This window comes from Aplidium turbinatum, chromosome 14 (genome assembly GCF_918807975.1).
Source record: "Aplidium turbinatum chromosome 14, kaAplTurb1.1, whole genome shotgun sequence".
Classification (NCBI taxonomy): domain Eukaryota; kingdom Metazoa; phylum Chordata; class Ascidiacea; order Aplousobranchia; family Polyclinidae; genus Aplidium; species Aplidium turbinatum.
In genome coordinates this window covers 17939515-17951534 of record NC_137485.1, presented here as the reverse complement: position 1 = coordinate 17951534, position 12020 = coordinate 17939515, and the positions used below count along the sequence as shown (strand labels likewise).

Sequence of the window (12020 nt, the reverse complement as noted above, 5' to 3'; positions counted from 1 at the left end):
GAGGAGACAAGCTCATACACAATAAAGTAGCCAATGATATTAACAGTTCTGTTTTTGGGTTGCTCTTAACCTTTGATGTAGCTACAGCCAAGAGAGTTTGGTGGTGCGCTCTGATAGTGAACAGTACTGGTATTCCTTGCTTGCATGAATCCGAATTAAAGCAAGATCTACTTTTTGATATTCTAACTGGAGAGCGCTGTCTTCAAAAAGTTTGATAAGTATAACTTTGCATGCTATAGGCAGGAGCACAACTCTGGTTTAGCCAGTACCGTACAAGCAACTTACCGTATTAGAAATTAGAGTAAGACTAACAATTTCACAAAATGACGTCTTTGCTGCTGGTTATCTGAATTTATAAAGTTTCTAATCTGCCTAGCAGCCTACCTACACTTTCCCACAAGTGAAGGGCTACTGAAAGTGTTGACATGACACAATGCTTAATTTTAATTGTTGTCTATTTGTTACATTGCTGCATAATTGGTACGTACCGTAGCTTGCTTGACAATACCGGTAATTCAACAATTTCTTGATCTAATATTAATCTGTAACATTAGAAATGCTTTGCAGCCCTCTTGAAATAGTTTCAAAACCTACTTGTTGAGAAGCCCTGTTTAGGATACCATACGGTAAATCCTAATTATCTCATATGCAATACCGGTATTTTATTTATTTTTGCTCAGAGGTGTTCGTAGATAAATTCTTAGTACTTTGTAGATAAATTTGATTCTGACACAAGAAGAATACTCTTGAAGTACGGTATTGCATTAGTGAAACACAGTAGAACATCTGTTTTCTGCTTTCAAACACATTACATAAAAATGGATCACGTGGCTTCACGATATGCAGAAAAAATGACAAGTAAAATGGGTGATAACCCAAAATCTTTAAAACGAAAAGATCAAAGTGATGAAAATGGAGAAGCTAAAAAAGTGCGAAGGTTTGAAGAACCAACTACTCCAAGCAATGTTGAAAGTCCTGGAGCTTTAACCCACCAACAAATTAAAATGATGATGGAAAAGGCTCGTCTGCAAATTGAACAGCGTAAGGAACAATTAAAAGTCATGAGTCCTTCTGTTATATCTGCCAAAGTAAAAGAAGCTGAAGCAACCACAGTAGATCAAAATACCAATGGAAGTGAAGCAAGTCAAGCACTTTTAAACACAGCAGCAGATAAAGCTCAAAAAGCTGCTGAATTGCAACAGCGTATTCAGGCTCGATTTGCTGCAAAGCCAAACTTAATTCCTGGCATAAGTTCTGGGCTGCAGGCTAAATTGTTTAATATTCCAGATGTTACACCTGCTGAAAAAGAAAAGGATGCCCCTACTCCTCTTATACTGGATGACATGGGACGTAGTGTTGATTCATCTGGACATGTTGTGCACTTTCCAAGCAGAGTTCCAACACTTAAAGCTAACATTCGTGCCAAAAAGCGTGAGGAATTTCAACAAAAACTTCAAGAAAAACCTATTCCTGAAATGGCCAGCGGAACAAGCCAGTATTTTGATACAAGAGTGAAACAAGAGGGTGCTTCTCGTCCAAGACGTCATTTCAAGTTTCATGAAAAGGGTCGATTTGTTCAAATTGCTCAAAAAATTCGAACAAAAACACAGCTGGAAAAACTACAAGAAGAGATTGCACAAGCAGCAAAGCGCACAGGGATACAACAGGCTTCAAAATTAGCACAAATTGCCCCAAAAATAGATACTGAAGACACAGCTGATGCTATTCCTAATTGGGAATGGTGGGATGATTACATTGTAAACAAAAAATGTACTAATGAAACTGAAGACATGATTGTAAATGATGTTGTCACTAATCTAATTGAGCATCCCACCCAAATTGCCCCTCCTAGCATCAACAAAGATGCTGAACCTGTTTTAGGAACATTTTTAACTAAAAAGGAAAGAAAAAAGCTTAGACGACTTAACAGGAGAGAAGCACTCAAAGATGAGCAGGAAAAGGTTCGATTGGGTCTTGTTCCTGCTCCTGAACCAAAAGTGAAACTCTCCAACTTGATGCGAGTGTTGGGAACAGAAGCTGTCCAAGACCCTACAAAAATGGAGAAGCATGTTCGTATGCAGATGGCCAAAAGACAGCGAGCCCATGAGCAGGCCAATGCTGCACGAAAGCTCACTGCTGAGCAAAAGAAAGACAAAAGGATAAAGAAACTCAAAGAAGACACTTCTAATGTTGTTCACGTGGCTATGTATAGAGTTTGGTCTCTACGGGATCCTTCAAAAAAGTTTAAATTAGAAATGAATAGCAAGCAGCTGTACATGACTGGTTGCACTGTCCTTCATCCCGATATCAATGTAGTTGTTGTTGAAGGTGGTCCCAAAGCACAACGTAAGTTTCAGAGGTTGATGATGATTCGAATTAGGTGGGATGAAGATAAAAAGGGGAAAAGGATGCAAGAATCTCTGTCAGAGTCAAAAGGAAAACTATGTGAGCTTATCTGGGAAGGACAATCAGGTAGTCCCAACTTTGGTGACATGACTTTCAAACAGTGTGCTACGGATGACCAGGCACGAGAGTTTTTTAAAAAGCATGGTGTAGAACACTATTGGGACCTTGCTCATTCACAAAAAATTCTTGAGGATTAATACAGGTGTCTATTTGTTAGAGCATATCAACTGTCACTTGCACATTGTGACTGCCATTGTGCTTGTCCTATAAGTGTAGCTTCGAATGTTATAAACTCAAAACAATTCTTTTAAAATGCATTAGGTCTCTATTGTATTAATCATGTCAAATGCTGCAATGACTGCATAGTGCATATTTGACATTTCACTGAGTGAGATTTTAGCAATTTTCAGTTTGCTCACTATATGCATTTTATTTGCGCTCTGGCAACATAATTTGTATTGCTCATCAACAACATTGGTGTCCAATTCATGACAGTTAGATAAAAAATAATACTTACCGTAATACCGTATCAATCAAAATTGGATTTGTAATCTATACTGCTGTTTTTGTTTTTTTCGCTGAGACTTTTCGGTCATTTCTCAATTGTCCGAAATGACTTAAATTTGGTCATTTTTTCTGATGAAAATATTTCCTTTCAAGGAGCTGATACAAACCAAAATTTTGCACTTGCTGACTAGCTACAACATTAAGTTTCACTGAGAAACGTTGTCGTGTTTTGTCTGAGAAAAGTTAGAACAGACAAACGTTTCTTCAACGTTCATCAGCGAAACTCAACCTTGCAACACCTGGCCGAATTGACTATATATTTTTTCGGACATTTTGACCGAATTGACTATATTTTTTTCAGACGTTTTGCTAAAAAATCTGTCAATGACTGAAAAAAAAACCCAGATATATAATACTGTATTATTCTTTAACCATTAAGTTGAGGAAATGTTTGCACTTCAGTTTTTGGTAAAAGATTTCAAAAAAATGTTTAAGATGAATTCTACTGTTTGCCTTCCAGATAATTTCATGATTTGTATCTTCACAAATCACAAGGATTGCATTTTACGGACCATGTTCATCATTCATCAAAGAATGCAGCTAATTGCATAATCCAGTTGAAATCTATAAAAAAATTCTTGGCAAATATACTAGTCAATTCATTTGGTAATCTAATTTTGTTTTTGCTTCTATTGGTATGATGACAGTTTAAAATCTAACAAAAGAAAAGCATTCTAAACAATTTCTATTTCAAGTCTGGTGTGTTGTGAAACTGTCTTGAGAAAACAAAAACTTTTAAAAACAATGGAGTAAAACTGTTTACATTACCTCCTGTGTTAAAAAGGAAACAAGCCTGTTCTCAATCTCAAGCTTACTTTCATTTATTTACTATGTGTGAAAAATAGCTTAAATCACCTTCTTGCAATTCAACCAAGTCATCGTATTATTGGAAAGAATCAGAATCTATTGTTTTCACCCGATGTGCTGACCCATATAGGTTATAGCATATCCACTGGTCAAATTTATTCAAAAATTATTTTCATTTGCTTGTTAGTTAGTTAGTTGGTGATTGCTGATGTTCAATTTGGGACAACATTTTGATACTGTTTTGTTCGAAATATATACTACAGTCTGAAACTCAAACGTTGGTTTTTCAAAGATTTCTTGCTGTGTTGAAGACGCCTGGACAATGTGAACTTTTTGTTTCTTTTACTTTACCAATACTACAGCAGCTTCAATAAATGTTTAAGGAAAAGCGAAGTCATTGTAAATTGATCTGAAAGTAAAAAATCCTCCTTTTCTATTATGTTCTAACAAGATCTAGTATGCCATTGTTGGTCAATATTGAATAAAAGTTTTTTTTATTTGCTTTGGCCTGTTACTTTGACTCCTGAAATTTGTCCTACCACTATATATGATTGTATAGTAGAACTTGTATATGGGCTAATGGATGTGTATTGTGAAGTGTCAGCGTCAGTTCAAATGTTTTGAAATGTGTTGTCACATGAGACTACTATGATAAGCTGGATGGAAAGAAAAACAAATGAATTGACAAATGTACCACTACTGACATCTAATTAACAACATCAACCTGCAAAAGCTATGATACTTCGTACACATTATAAGAAGCAATTCCCTTGTAATGTAGACTGGGATTGTGCAAGGCGGAAAAACTAAAAAAAATAATGAACTGACAAATATTGAATTATTTTGATATTAAGCAAATTTCCGGGAACACATGTTGAAATTATCAATAAAAACAAATGATAAAACAAAATGGAAGGAGTTTATAAGGAGGTCACAGCTGATTAGACTGTTGATGAAGAAGATATCAGATTAATATTCTAGTCCGGATGATTTTGTTTTCTTTTCACTGCATTTAAACTCGCTTTTAGCGGATCGGTATGTCACTGGTGTGTTTTCCTAGAATATAACAATGCACAGCACAAGGTTTTTCAGATTCATTCATCTTTGCTAAAAAATCGATTGCTTACAGTACAATAAGTATTATATATATTTATCTCTATATATGAAAGCATGCATTAATCATCACGTTTGACTCAATCCTTTGCTATCAATACACAAAAAATATAGCCTGATTGATTTGACTTTAAAATATTTTGTCTAATTAACTTGAGTGTGAGACCGGAAAAGATTTTAGTGAGACCGTGTGATTTGACAAGGCTTAGTTTGATATGGCATAGCGCATAATGAATAAAATTCTCTAAACCTAATCTGTTTGTTATATTTAAGTTCTACTTTAATACGAGTTTAAATTTGCATTTTTTTCACGTGAAATTTTGACTTATTATGTGTCAAAAATGGAATGCTTGAACTGATCATTTGTTCATATGAAAATTAATTTCATTTCAACTTTTTTTATTTGTCTTGGTATTTCGTATGAATTCTGGCTGTTAAAGGAAGATTTGGTCGTTGCATCATGGGAGCTTTGGAATGCTGCCTTGGATCCTCAGCTGCTGATGTTGAGACTCCAGATCCTGAAACTAGGAGGCAACAGATGCTGAATGCTGCTGAAGAGAGAAGGAAAAAAGAAGATTCTAGAGGAATCAAAGATCCAGAAAAATTTAAACAACAGCAACAGGTATCAAATTTTGCTTAATTATCCAGAAATGTAACCTGTCAAAGTGCTTAACACGATGTCAAAAAGCGTGATTTTATATTTGATTTTTAATGTGCTGTATCAGTGTACTGTAGTCTTCAGTCTCCTCATGGAGCTCAAAAATCGAAAAATGGGGTCAAAAATGCAATTTTTCCAAAAAATTACAAAAATATTTTGCAAAAATATTTTTAGTTTGGGAGATACAATATTGTGTAAATATATCAAACTAACTTAAGAAAAAAAAAATTGGAGTCATTTAAACTACTCCTCACAGCTTCTGAAAATTTCGCATTTTTGTGTGTGATTACATAACCACAAAACTACAAAACGTCATATTGCATTTGATTTTGCATTTCTCTTTATAGACCTGCCATGAGCTGTTGCGTCATTTTTTAATGAAATTGGGTTAATTTGGAAGGAAAAGGTGACGTCTTTTATTTGAATTTACGTCACTGATAAAGCCGTGGTTGTCACAACGAAAGCTTTGACAAAAAATTGAAAGAATTTAAACAATACATGTTTCTTTTGCTGTTTTAAGGTAAAAATAACTTTTAGTTATTAACACATGATGCTTCAAATGAACATTTCGGTAATGCCCTCAAGAACGATGATACACAGTACAGCGGTTACTAAAGGTTACAATAGCAAATAGCAAGGCTTCTGAAAGCGATTCAAACCAGCGAAATTATATCAACAACACAATCAAGGTTTTCAGCAAAAACACAATCAACGTATTCAAAAAAATCAACAAAAACTTAGGCTACAGCAATGTTAAACACAGTATAATAGTGTTAAATTTTCTGTTCAAATGTTAATTTGCTTTTTATTGTCAAATTTCGGCGTTAACTTTCGGCTCAGTAACGTTGTTCTAATGAAACCGTCTTTGTTTTCTTGACGACAAACTTTGCTGGATGCTGCCGTTACCAACTTTATCATTCTTTCCTCTGCTTGTGTGTGGCAGGGAATTTTGAAGAGCTCACTAGGCATTGGTAGTGGAGTTCCTTGACTGATTGCTTTGCATATTACGTCATCTGTTACATCTTGCAACAAAGGTGGTGGTGTGAGATCAACGTTTTGCCAGTCACTTAATTCATGAAATGCCGTGGTGTCAAAATTTATGATTGGAATTTCAAAACCTCGCACAATGCTGTTTCTTTTGCTATCAGTTTTGGGGCACGCAAAACTCTCAATCCAAGTTCCCGGATAATTTTACTGTCGTCAGCAACCATGGATAACAAAACACATTCTGGATGGGCATTATATCTATTTCTTTGCATCACTGGAAGAACGATTTATTTGACTTCTATTGGCAGGCAGCGTGTTCTCATAATTTTTTCTTACATGTGCTTAGCACCATGTGTAGCAGATGGATTGCATTTTATTTTGAACCACATTGGTGTATATACTTTCATAATTAATTCCACCAGAAAAATTAAAGTGCCAGATGGGTTGAATTTCGTCACAAACAGACGCAAAATTCTGTTTGCTGTCGTCAGCCAGCGTGAATGACATATTGTTCTAGGATTACGTTGAAATACAGGATCATTCACAGTAGTTTTTGATACTGCTCGGTGAATTTCAAATAGATACTTTTGGTCAGTACTTAGGTGATTAGGTCATCACAATCCATTTCTATAGTTTCTGTTACAATTGCGCGAAATTTAACGTTTTAACAGCAACTTGTTCGCAATTTCCCAATGCTTGGCCAATTTCTCCCGTGAATCCACTTGTCCACTTGTTTTCCCATCAAGTTTTTGAATTAAATACTTTAAAGGCAATTCATTCCCATAAAGTTGGCAAATTAACCACTGTAATGGCCTGTCAACCGCTCTTTCCAACAGTGCAACAGCTCCATTTTTTGTGCGTGTAGGCTATTTACATTTGTTCCGCCGCAACCAATTGCTCTCAAGTATGTTAAATCTAGATTGGATGTGTTGGAATTAAAGAATTTTATAATAGCTCTCAAAATATTTTTGAAGAACCAGATTCCGGAGTGACATGGCCAATGAACTTTGATCCAGGCTCTTGCAACAGACATATATGTTCTTCTTTAACCGGTGATTTTGGAAACTTGCTGCATTTTTTTACATTTGTAAGTGTTTGATCAATGCGCCCATCAAAATGGGGAATCAAAATCTGCATCACTGGAGCTTTGTGCTTCTTTGCGGACCTTTTTTCTTTCTCGACGAATTTTATGTCGATCTATAACAGAGCTGTCATCATTTTTACTTATCACCCCAATGTCCAGCAACAATGAGCTTGCAATAAAGGCTGCTGTTCTTTCAGCCACACCTGCTCTGTCGCACACTTGAGCTACAGATGAGAGACTCCGATTTCTCCTTTGGTTGCTTTTACCGAAAATTTTCTCAAGAGTCAGCAAGCTTTTCTTCACAAGTTAATGCATCACTATCTTCACATGTTACCGATGTGTCTGTATCACATTCAGATGATGATGAAGCCAGTACAATCCTGCGTTCAACGTATTCATTCGGCTGTGCTGTTTGGCACTGTTTCCGTTTGTTTTTCCGCTGATTTATTTTTCTAATTCTGATCGTTTCACGGTGGTCAATACTAACAATAATCATTTTTCTATTCGTGCATTGGTCAATCAAGAAGTCCAGCTCCTTACAGGGCACTTTTTTAAAAGCAGAACATGTGCAAGATGCAAAATCCAAACATTTGCAAGCAGCAATATCAAATAACTTCTTTTCTTGATTTTGAATATTTTGTAGTTTGTCTTGGTACAAAGGAGTGTCTGCTCTGACTGGATAATTTATCGAAATTTTCAGCAAAATGGAAATTTTCAGAAGCTGTGAGGAAGCTGAAGGAATAGTTCAAATGACTCCAATTTTTTTTCTTAGGTTAATTAGATATATCTAAACAATATTGTATCTACCCAAACAAAAATATTTTTGCGAAATATTTTTTTAATTTTTTGGAAAAATTGCGTTTTTAACCCCATTTTTCGAATTTTGAGCCCCATGAGGAGGCTGAAGGCAATTTGTTGCGAATCTCAAACTTTGTCATGAGCGTTTTCTCACTCATTGGCACCATTTCCCCTCTACCCCGAGAGAATTAAAAAAAAAAGTTCAAAAACGAGCCACCCTACTGTATATATATATTATATAAAAAACATCATTACGCACTGAATCTAATATTTTCGTATTTACTTCGTCTTGTGGTTGTCACCCAAGAAACATATTTCATCTGTATATTATGCTGTCGATTGAATTCCAAGTTCAGCAGGAATAGGAACGTTAAAGTATGCATCATGTTAGCAGCACTCTATGAAATCGGTTGCCTGAATTGATAGCAATGCTTTTCAACTGTGGCCTACGAAAATAGAAAATGTTGAAAACGTGGCCTACAAAAACGTATTTTTGTGGGCCACGTTTTCAACCTTTTCCAGTCCGTGACCTACTTTTAATAATATTATTATTTGAAGACCCATACGAAGATATTGCAACAAGATTAAGATATGAGATAGAAAATAAGTGTTCTAAAAAAAACACAACAATGCAAATGATTCAATATCAATAGAAAACGTGAGCTTGTTTGTGCAATATTCACAAATTTTATGCTGATGCTTGTCGGACGCAATAGAATTGACCAGAAGTCCCAACAAAGGCAGGGACATTGCATACTTTTCTAACACGAGTTGAAACTCTGTTCAAAGTATTACCATCGACCTAAAGCATCCTGACCTCACATGGAAATACTTAGACTTGAATACACAGAAATCGCAATAAGTTGACACATTCTGTGACTGTCTTAAAAATGTTTTCGGTCCACTGATTGTGGAGCATTTTGTGAGCAGAATTGGATCAATTACATAGTTTTAGGTTCAATTACATTGCAATTACACCATCAAAAATTGTGATCACATTGTTTTGAAATTTTCAAATTACAATTACTTCCAAATGTAATTAATTACACGTTTCAATTACAAAAATTAACTGTTTCAATATTTATGTTTATCGATGATTTTTATAGTTTTTATAATATCGAAGACAGTAGTAGAATTGCATTTGATAAAGATAAAGTTGCTAAATTGTCTACACCAGTAAGTTCCTTTTTGAGGTACAAAAGTCACCAGCTATTGAGAAAAGTCTTTCTATTGGGGCTGATGTTGCAGTTAGACCTAAATGTAATTTAGACCAATGGAGGGGAGGGAGGGTGTGAAGGCGATTGTGGCACTTGGAGGTGAATCCGGCCATCTTCGGTAACGGAGACATCACCGGATAAAAACTGGACTACTGACTACTACAATGACACAAAAACTAAAAGTCCATTACATAAACATGTTTGATTAATCACCTTCAATTGTACTTGATCCAACTTTGGTTGTGAGAATCAATTTTTTTCCAGAGAAAACTTGAAACTGAGAAGCTATCAAATCAGCAGACAGGATCCACTCCTCTTCAATGGACAGTCAGTTGAATTGCATTACGCCAGCTCTCAGATGAATCGAAATAAAAACCAATAAGTGTTGTTTTCTGTGTGTTTCTTACATGCATGTGGTTTTCGCAGATCAATATACTGTTTATCGTGTGAACCATTCCTCATAATGACGTTTTTGACATAATTTTACAGTCTATTGAAGTGGAGTTACGCATGCTTACTGTCATTTGTTTGTTATCGCAATCCACTTGTAATTTACTATTTAACGCTTGTTTCGACTTTGTATCATTCTCTTTGGGCATTCCTGGAATAGTGTTCATCTTGATAATGATATAAGGTTATTTTGTTAAATTTCTAAATGGACTTCATTAAGCGTTCTTGAGAGAACTTTTATGTGTTGACGTTTGTGATCTACGTTAATACTCAATTTTTTTTAAGCAATTTATGATGTTTTTGTCACTATGAACCAACTCAGGTTCACCACCCTGATTTTGATTTTTTTTTCTGCGCAATATTAATGCAAACCTGATTCTAACAATATTAATTAATCTAAAGCCAGTATAATATCACAAGCAAATACAGTAATAGTGTGAAATAAATTTCCAAAAAGCATGAACTATGAAGTAGCCTTTTTAGCAGGTGGCAGTAATAGGCGTAACGTAGCTTATTTTTCATAAAACATGCTGTGTTGACTAGTTCCGATTACCGTACTATTGATATACCGTAGGCTACCACTTTATGTATATTCTTGTAACTCTTGGGTATGTCTAGCTCTTTTTCGTTGACTATGACTTACGAGAAACTTATTCCAATTTCCTATTTTTCAATCGTTCAAGCAGTGCGTATCGAATACAGGATAAATGTATTTCTTTCAGTTCATTGAAGTCGATTAACGACTCCATTCGCACCTCAAGTTGCTGGCTTCGTTTTGTGGTAGGCTACTATACAAAAAGCAAATAGGATCGCTGACAAATTTATCGTTCCTTAATTTGTGACAATTCGGAATTGTGCTTTTTTACCGGCTCTGTACAGGCCGAAGTCTTTCCTGTTTCTCATTTCTGATTTATTTCACCAGTACGGTACTGCATGTTTTGTTTAATATATATCAGAAGTTATGTTTGGCAAAAGACACTTGACAACGTTTTATTTTACACGTCAATATGAGTACGGTAATATGCGTTTTGTTTGCTTTTCTGTGTAGAACCAAGAAGCACGATTTTTTTGCTATAAGTGTGGCACTGCTGTATAAATAGTGGTAATAACTAATATTAGCGTAGGGCCGTAGTCCTATATGCATCCAGGAGATAAACATAGGTAAAGAATTGCAAAAAGAGGGCTCTTCCTTTTTTTAGCGCGACGACTGAGCACTCGTTTAGGCTACGGCTAGACTGGAAGTAGCTTCAGCCTACATCAGCGCTTCCCAAACTTAAGATCGCGACCAGGGCTGTGAAGTCGGAAGCGGTAGGATTTCGAAGTGTCCGGGGTCGTTAAAAAACGGCCGACCCCGGTTTGATAAAACACAAATAATTAAAATTTTGTTTGCAACGACCTTTTTCAAAATAGTGTTTCTTATTCTCTGTATTGCGATCCAAACCTTCACCAAAAATAGAAGTGTTGGTTCTTGTCAGTTTTGTTAAAGTCGCCGTTTCAATTTTGATTCCAAATTCCGGTGTCAGCCAGTTATAAACCGAAGATTCGGAATCGTCTATTTTTCGCCCGACTCCACAGCCCTGGTCGCGAACCCGCAAGGGATCTCAGAGAGTAGGCCTATACCAATTTTACATACCGGTACCGTAAGTATTGCATATTATCCTATGGTACTTTTCAGACGTTTATTTCAAAACGCAGTTGTTGAACTGATGTAACTGTTCGAAACATTATTCTTAACAGCTGTAGATTCTGCGTAAAGGGAACGTTCAAATATTACGTAACGCTTTTTTTCCGAATTTTTGACCCCCCCCCCCCTCCCCCATGTAACGCCAACGTAACGCATTTTTCAATCCCCCCCTCCCCCATGTAACGCTTTTTCACTACGAATTCAGCACAAAAAACTACCATTCCGTACTCGAAAGCGTTACGTAACGTT

General features: G+C 35.9%; 2 protein-coding genes across 2 annotated transcripts; both read left to right on the top strand.

Annotated features, from left to right (window-relative positions):
* The first annotated feature begins 689 nt into the window (after positions 1 to 689).
* Positions 690 to 3830, top strand: LOC145783125 (U4/U6 small nuclear ribonucleoprotein Prp3-like). The gene has a single exon (XM_082594906.1). It carries the CDS (start codon positions 819 to 821, stop codon positions 2601 to 2603), a length of 1785 nt encoding a protein of 594 aa, XP_082451032.1. The 5' UTR covers positions 690 to 818; the 3' UTR covers positions 2604 to 3830.
* Positions 3831 to 5282: 1452 nt separating this feature from the next.
* Positions 5283 to 11164, top strand: LOC145783126 (uncharacterized). Its single transcript, XM_082594908.1, has 2 exons — positions 5283 to 5515; positions 9902 to 11164. Exons 1-2 carry the CDS (start codon positions 5354 to 5356, stop codon positions 9971 to 9973), a joined length of 234 nt encoding a protein of 77 aa, XP_082451034.1. The 5' UTR covers positions 5283 to 5353; the 3' UTR covers positions 9974 to 11164.
* The last annotated feature ends 856 nt before the right edge of the window (positions 11165 to 12020 follow it).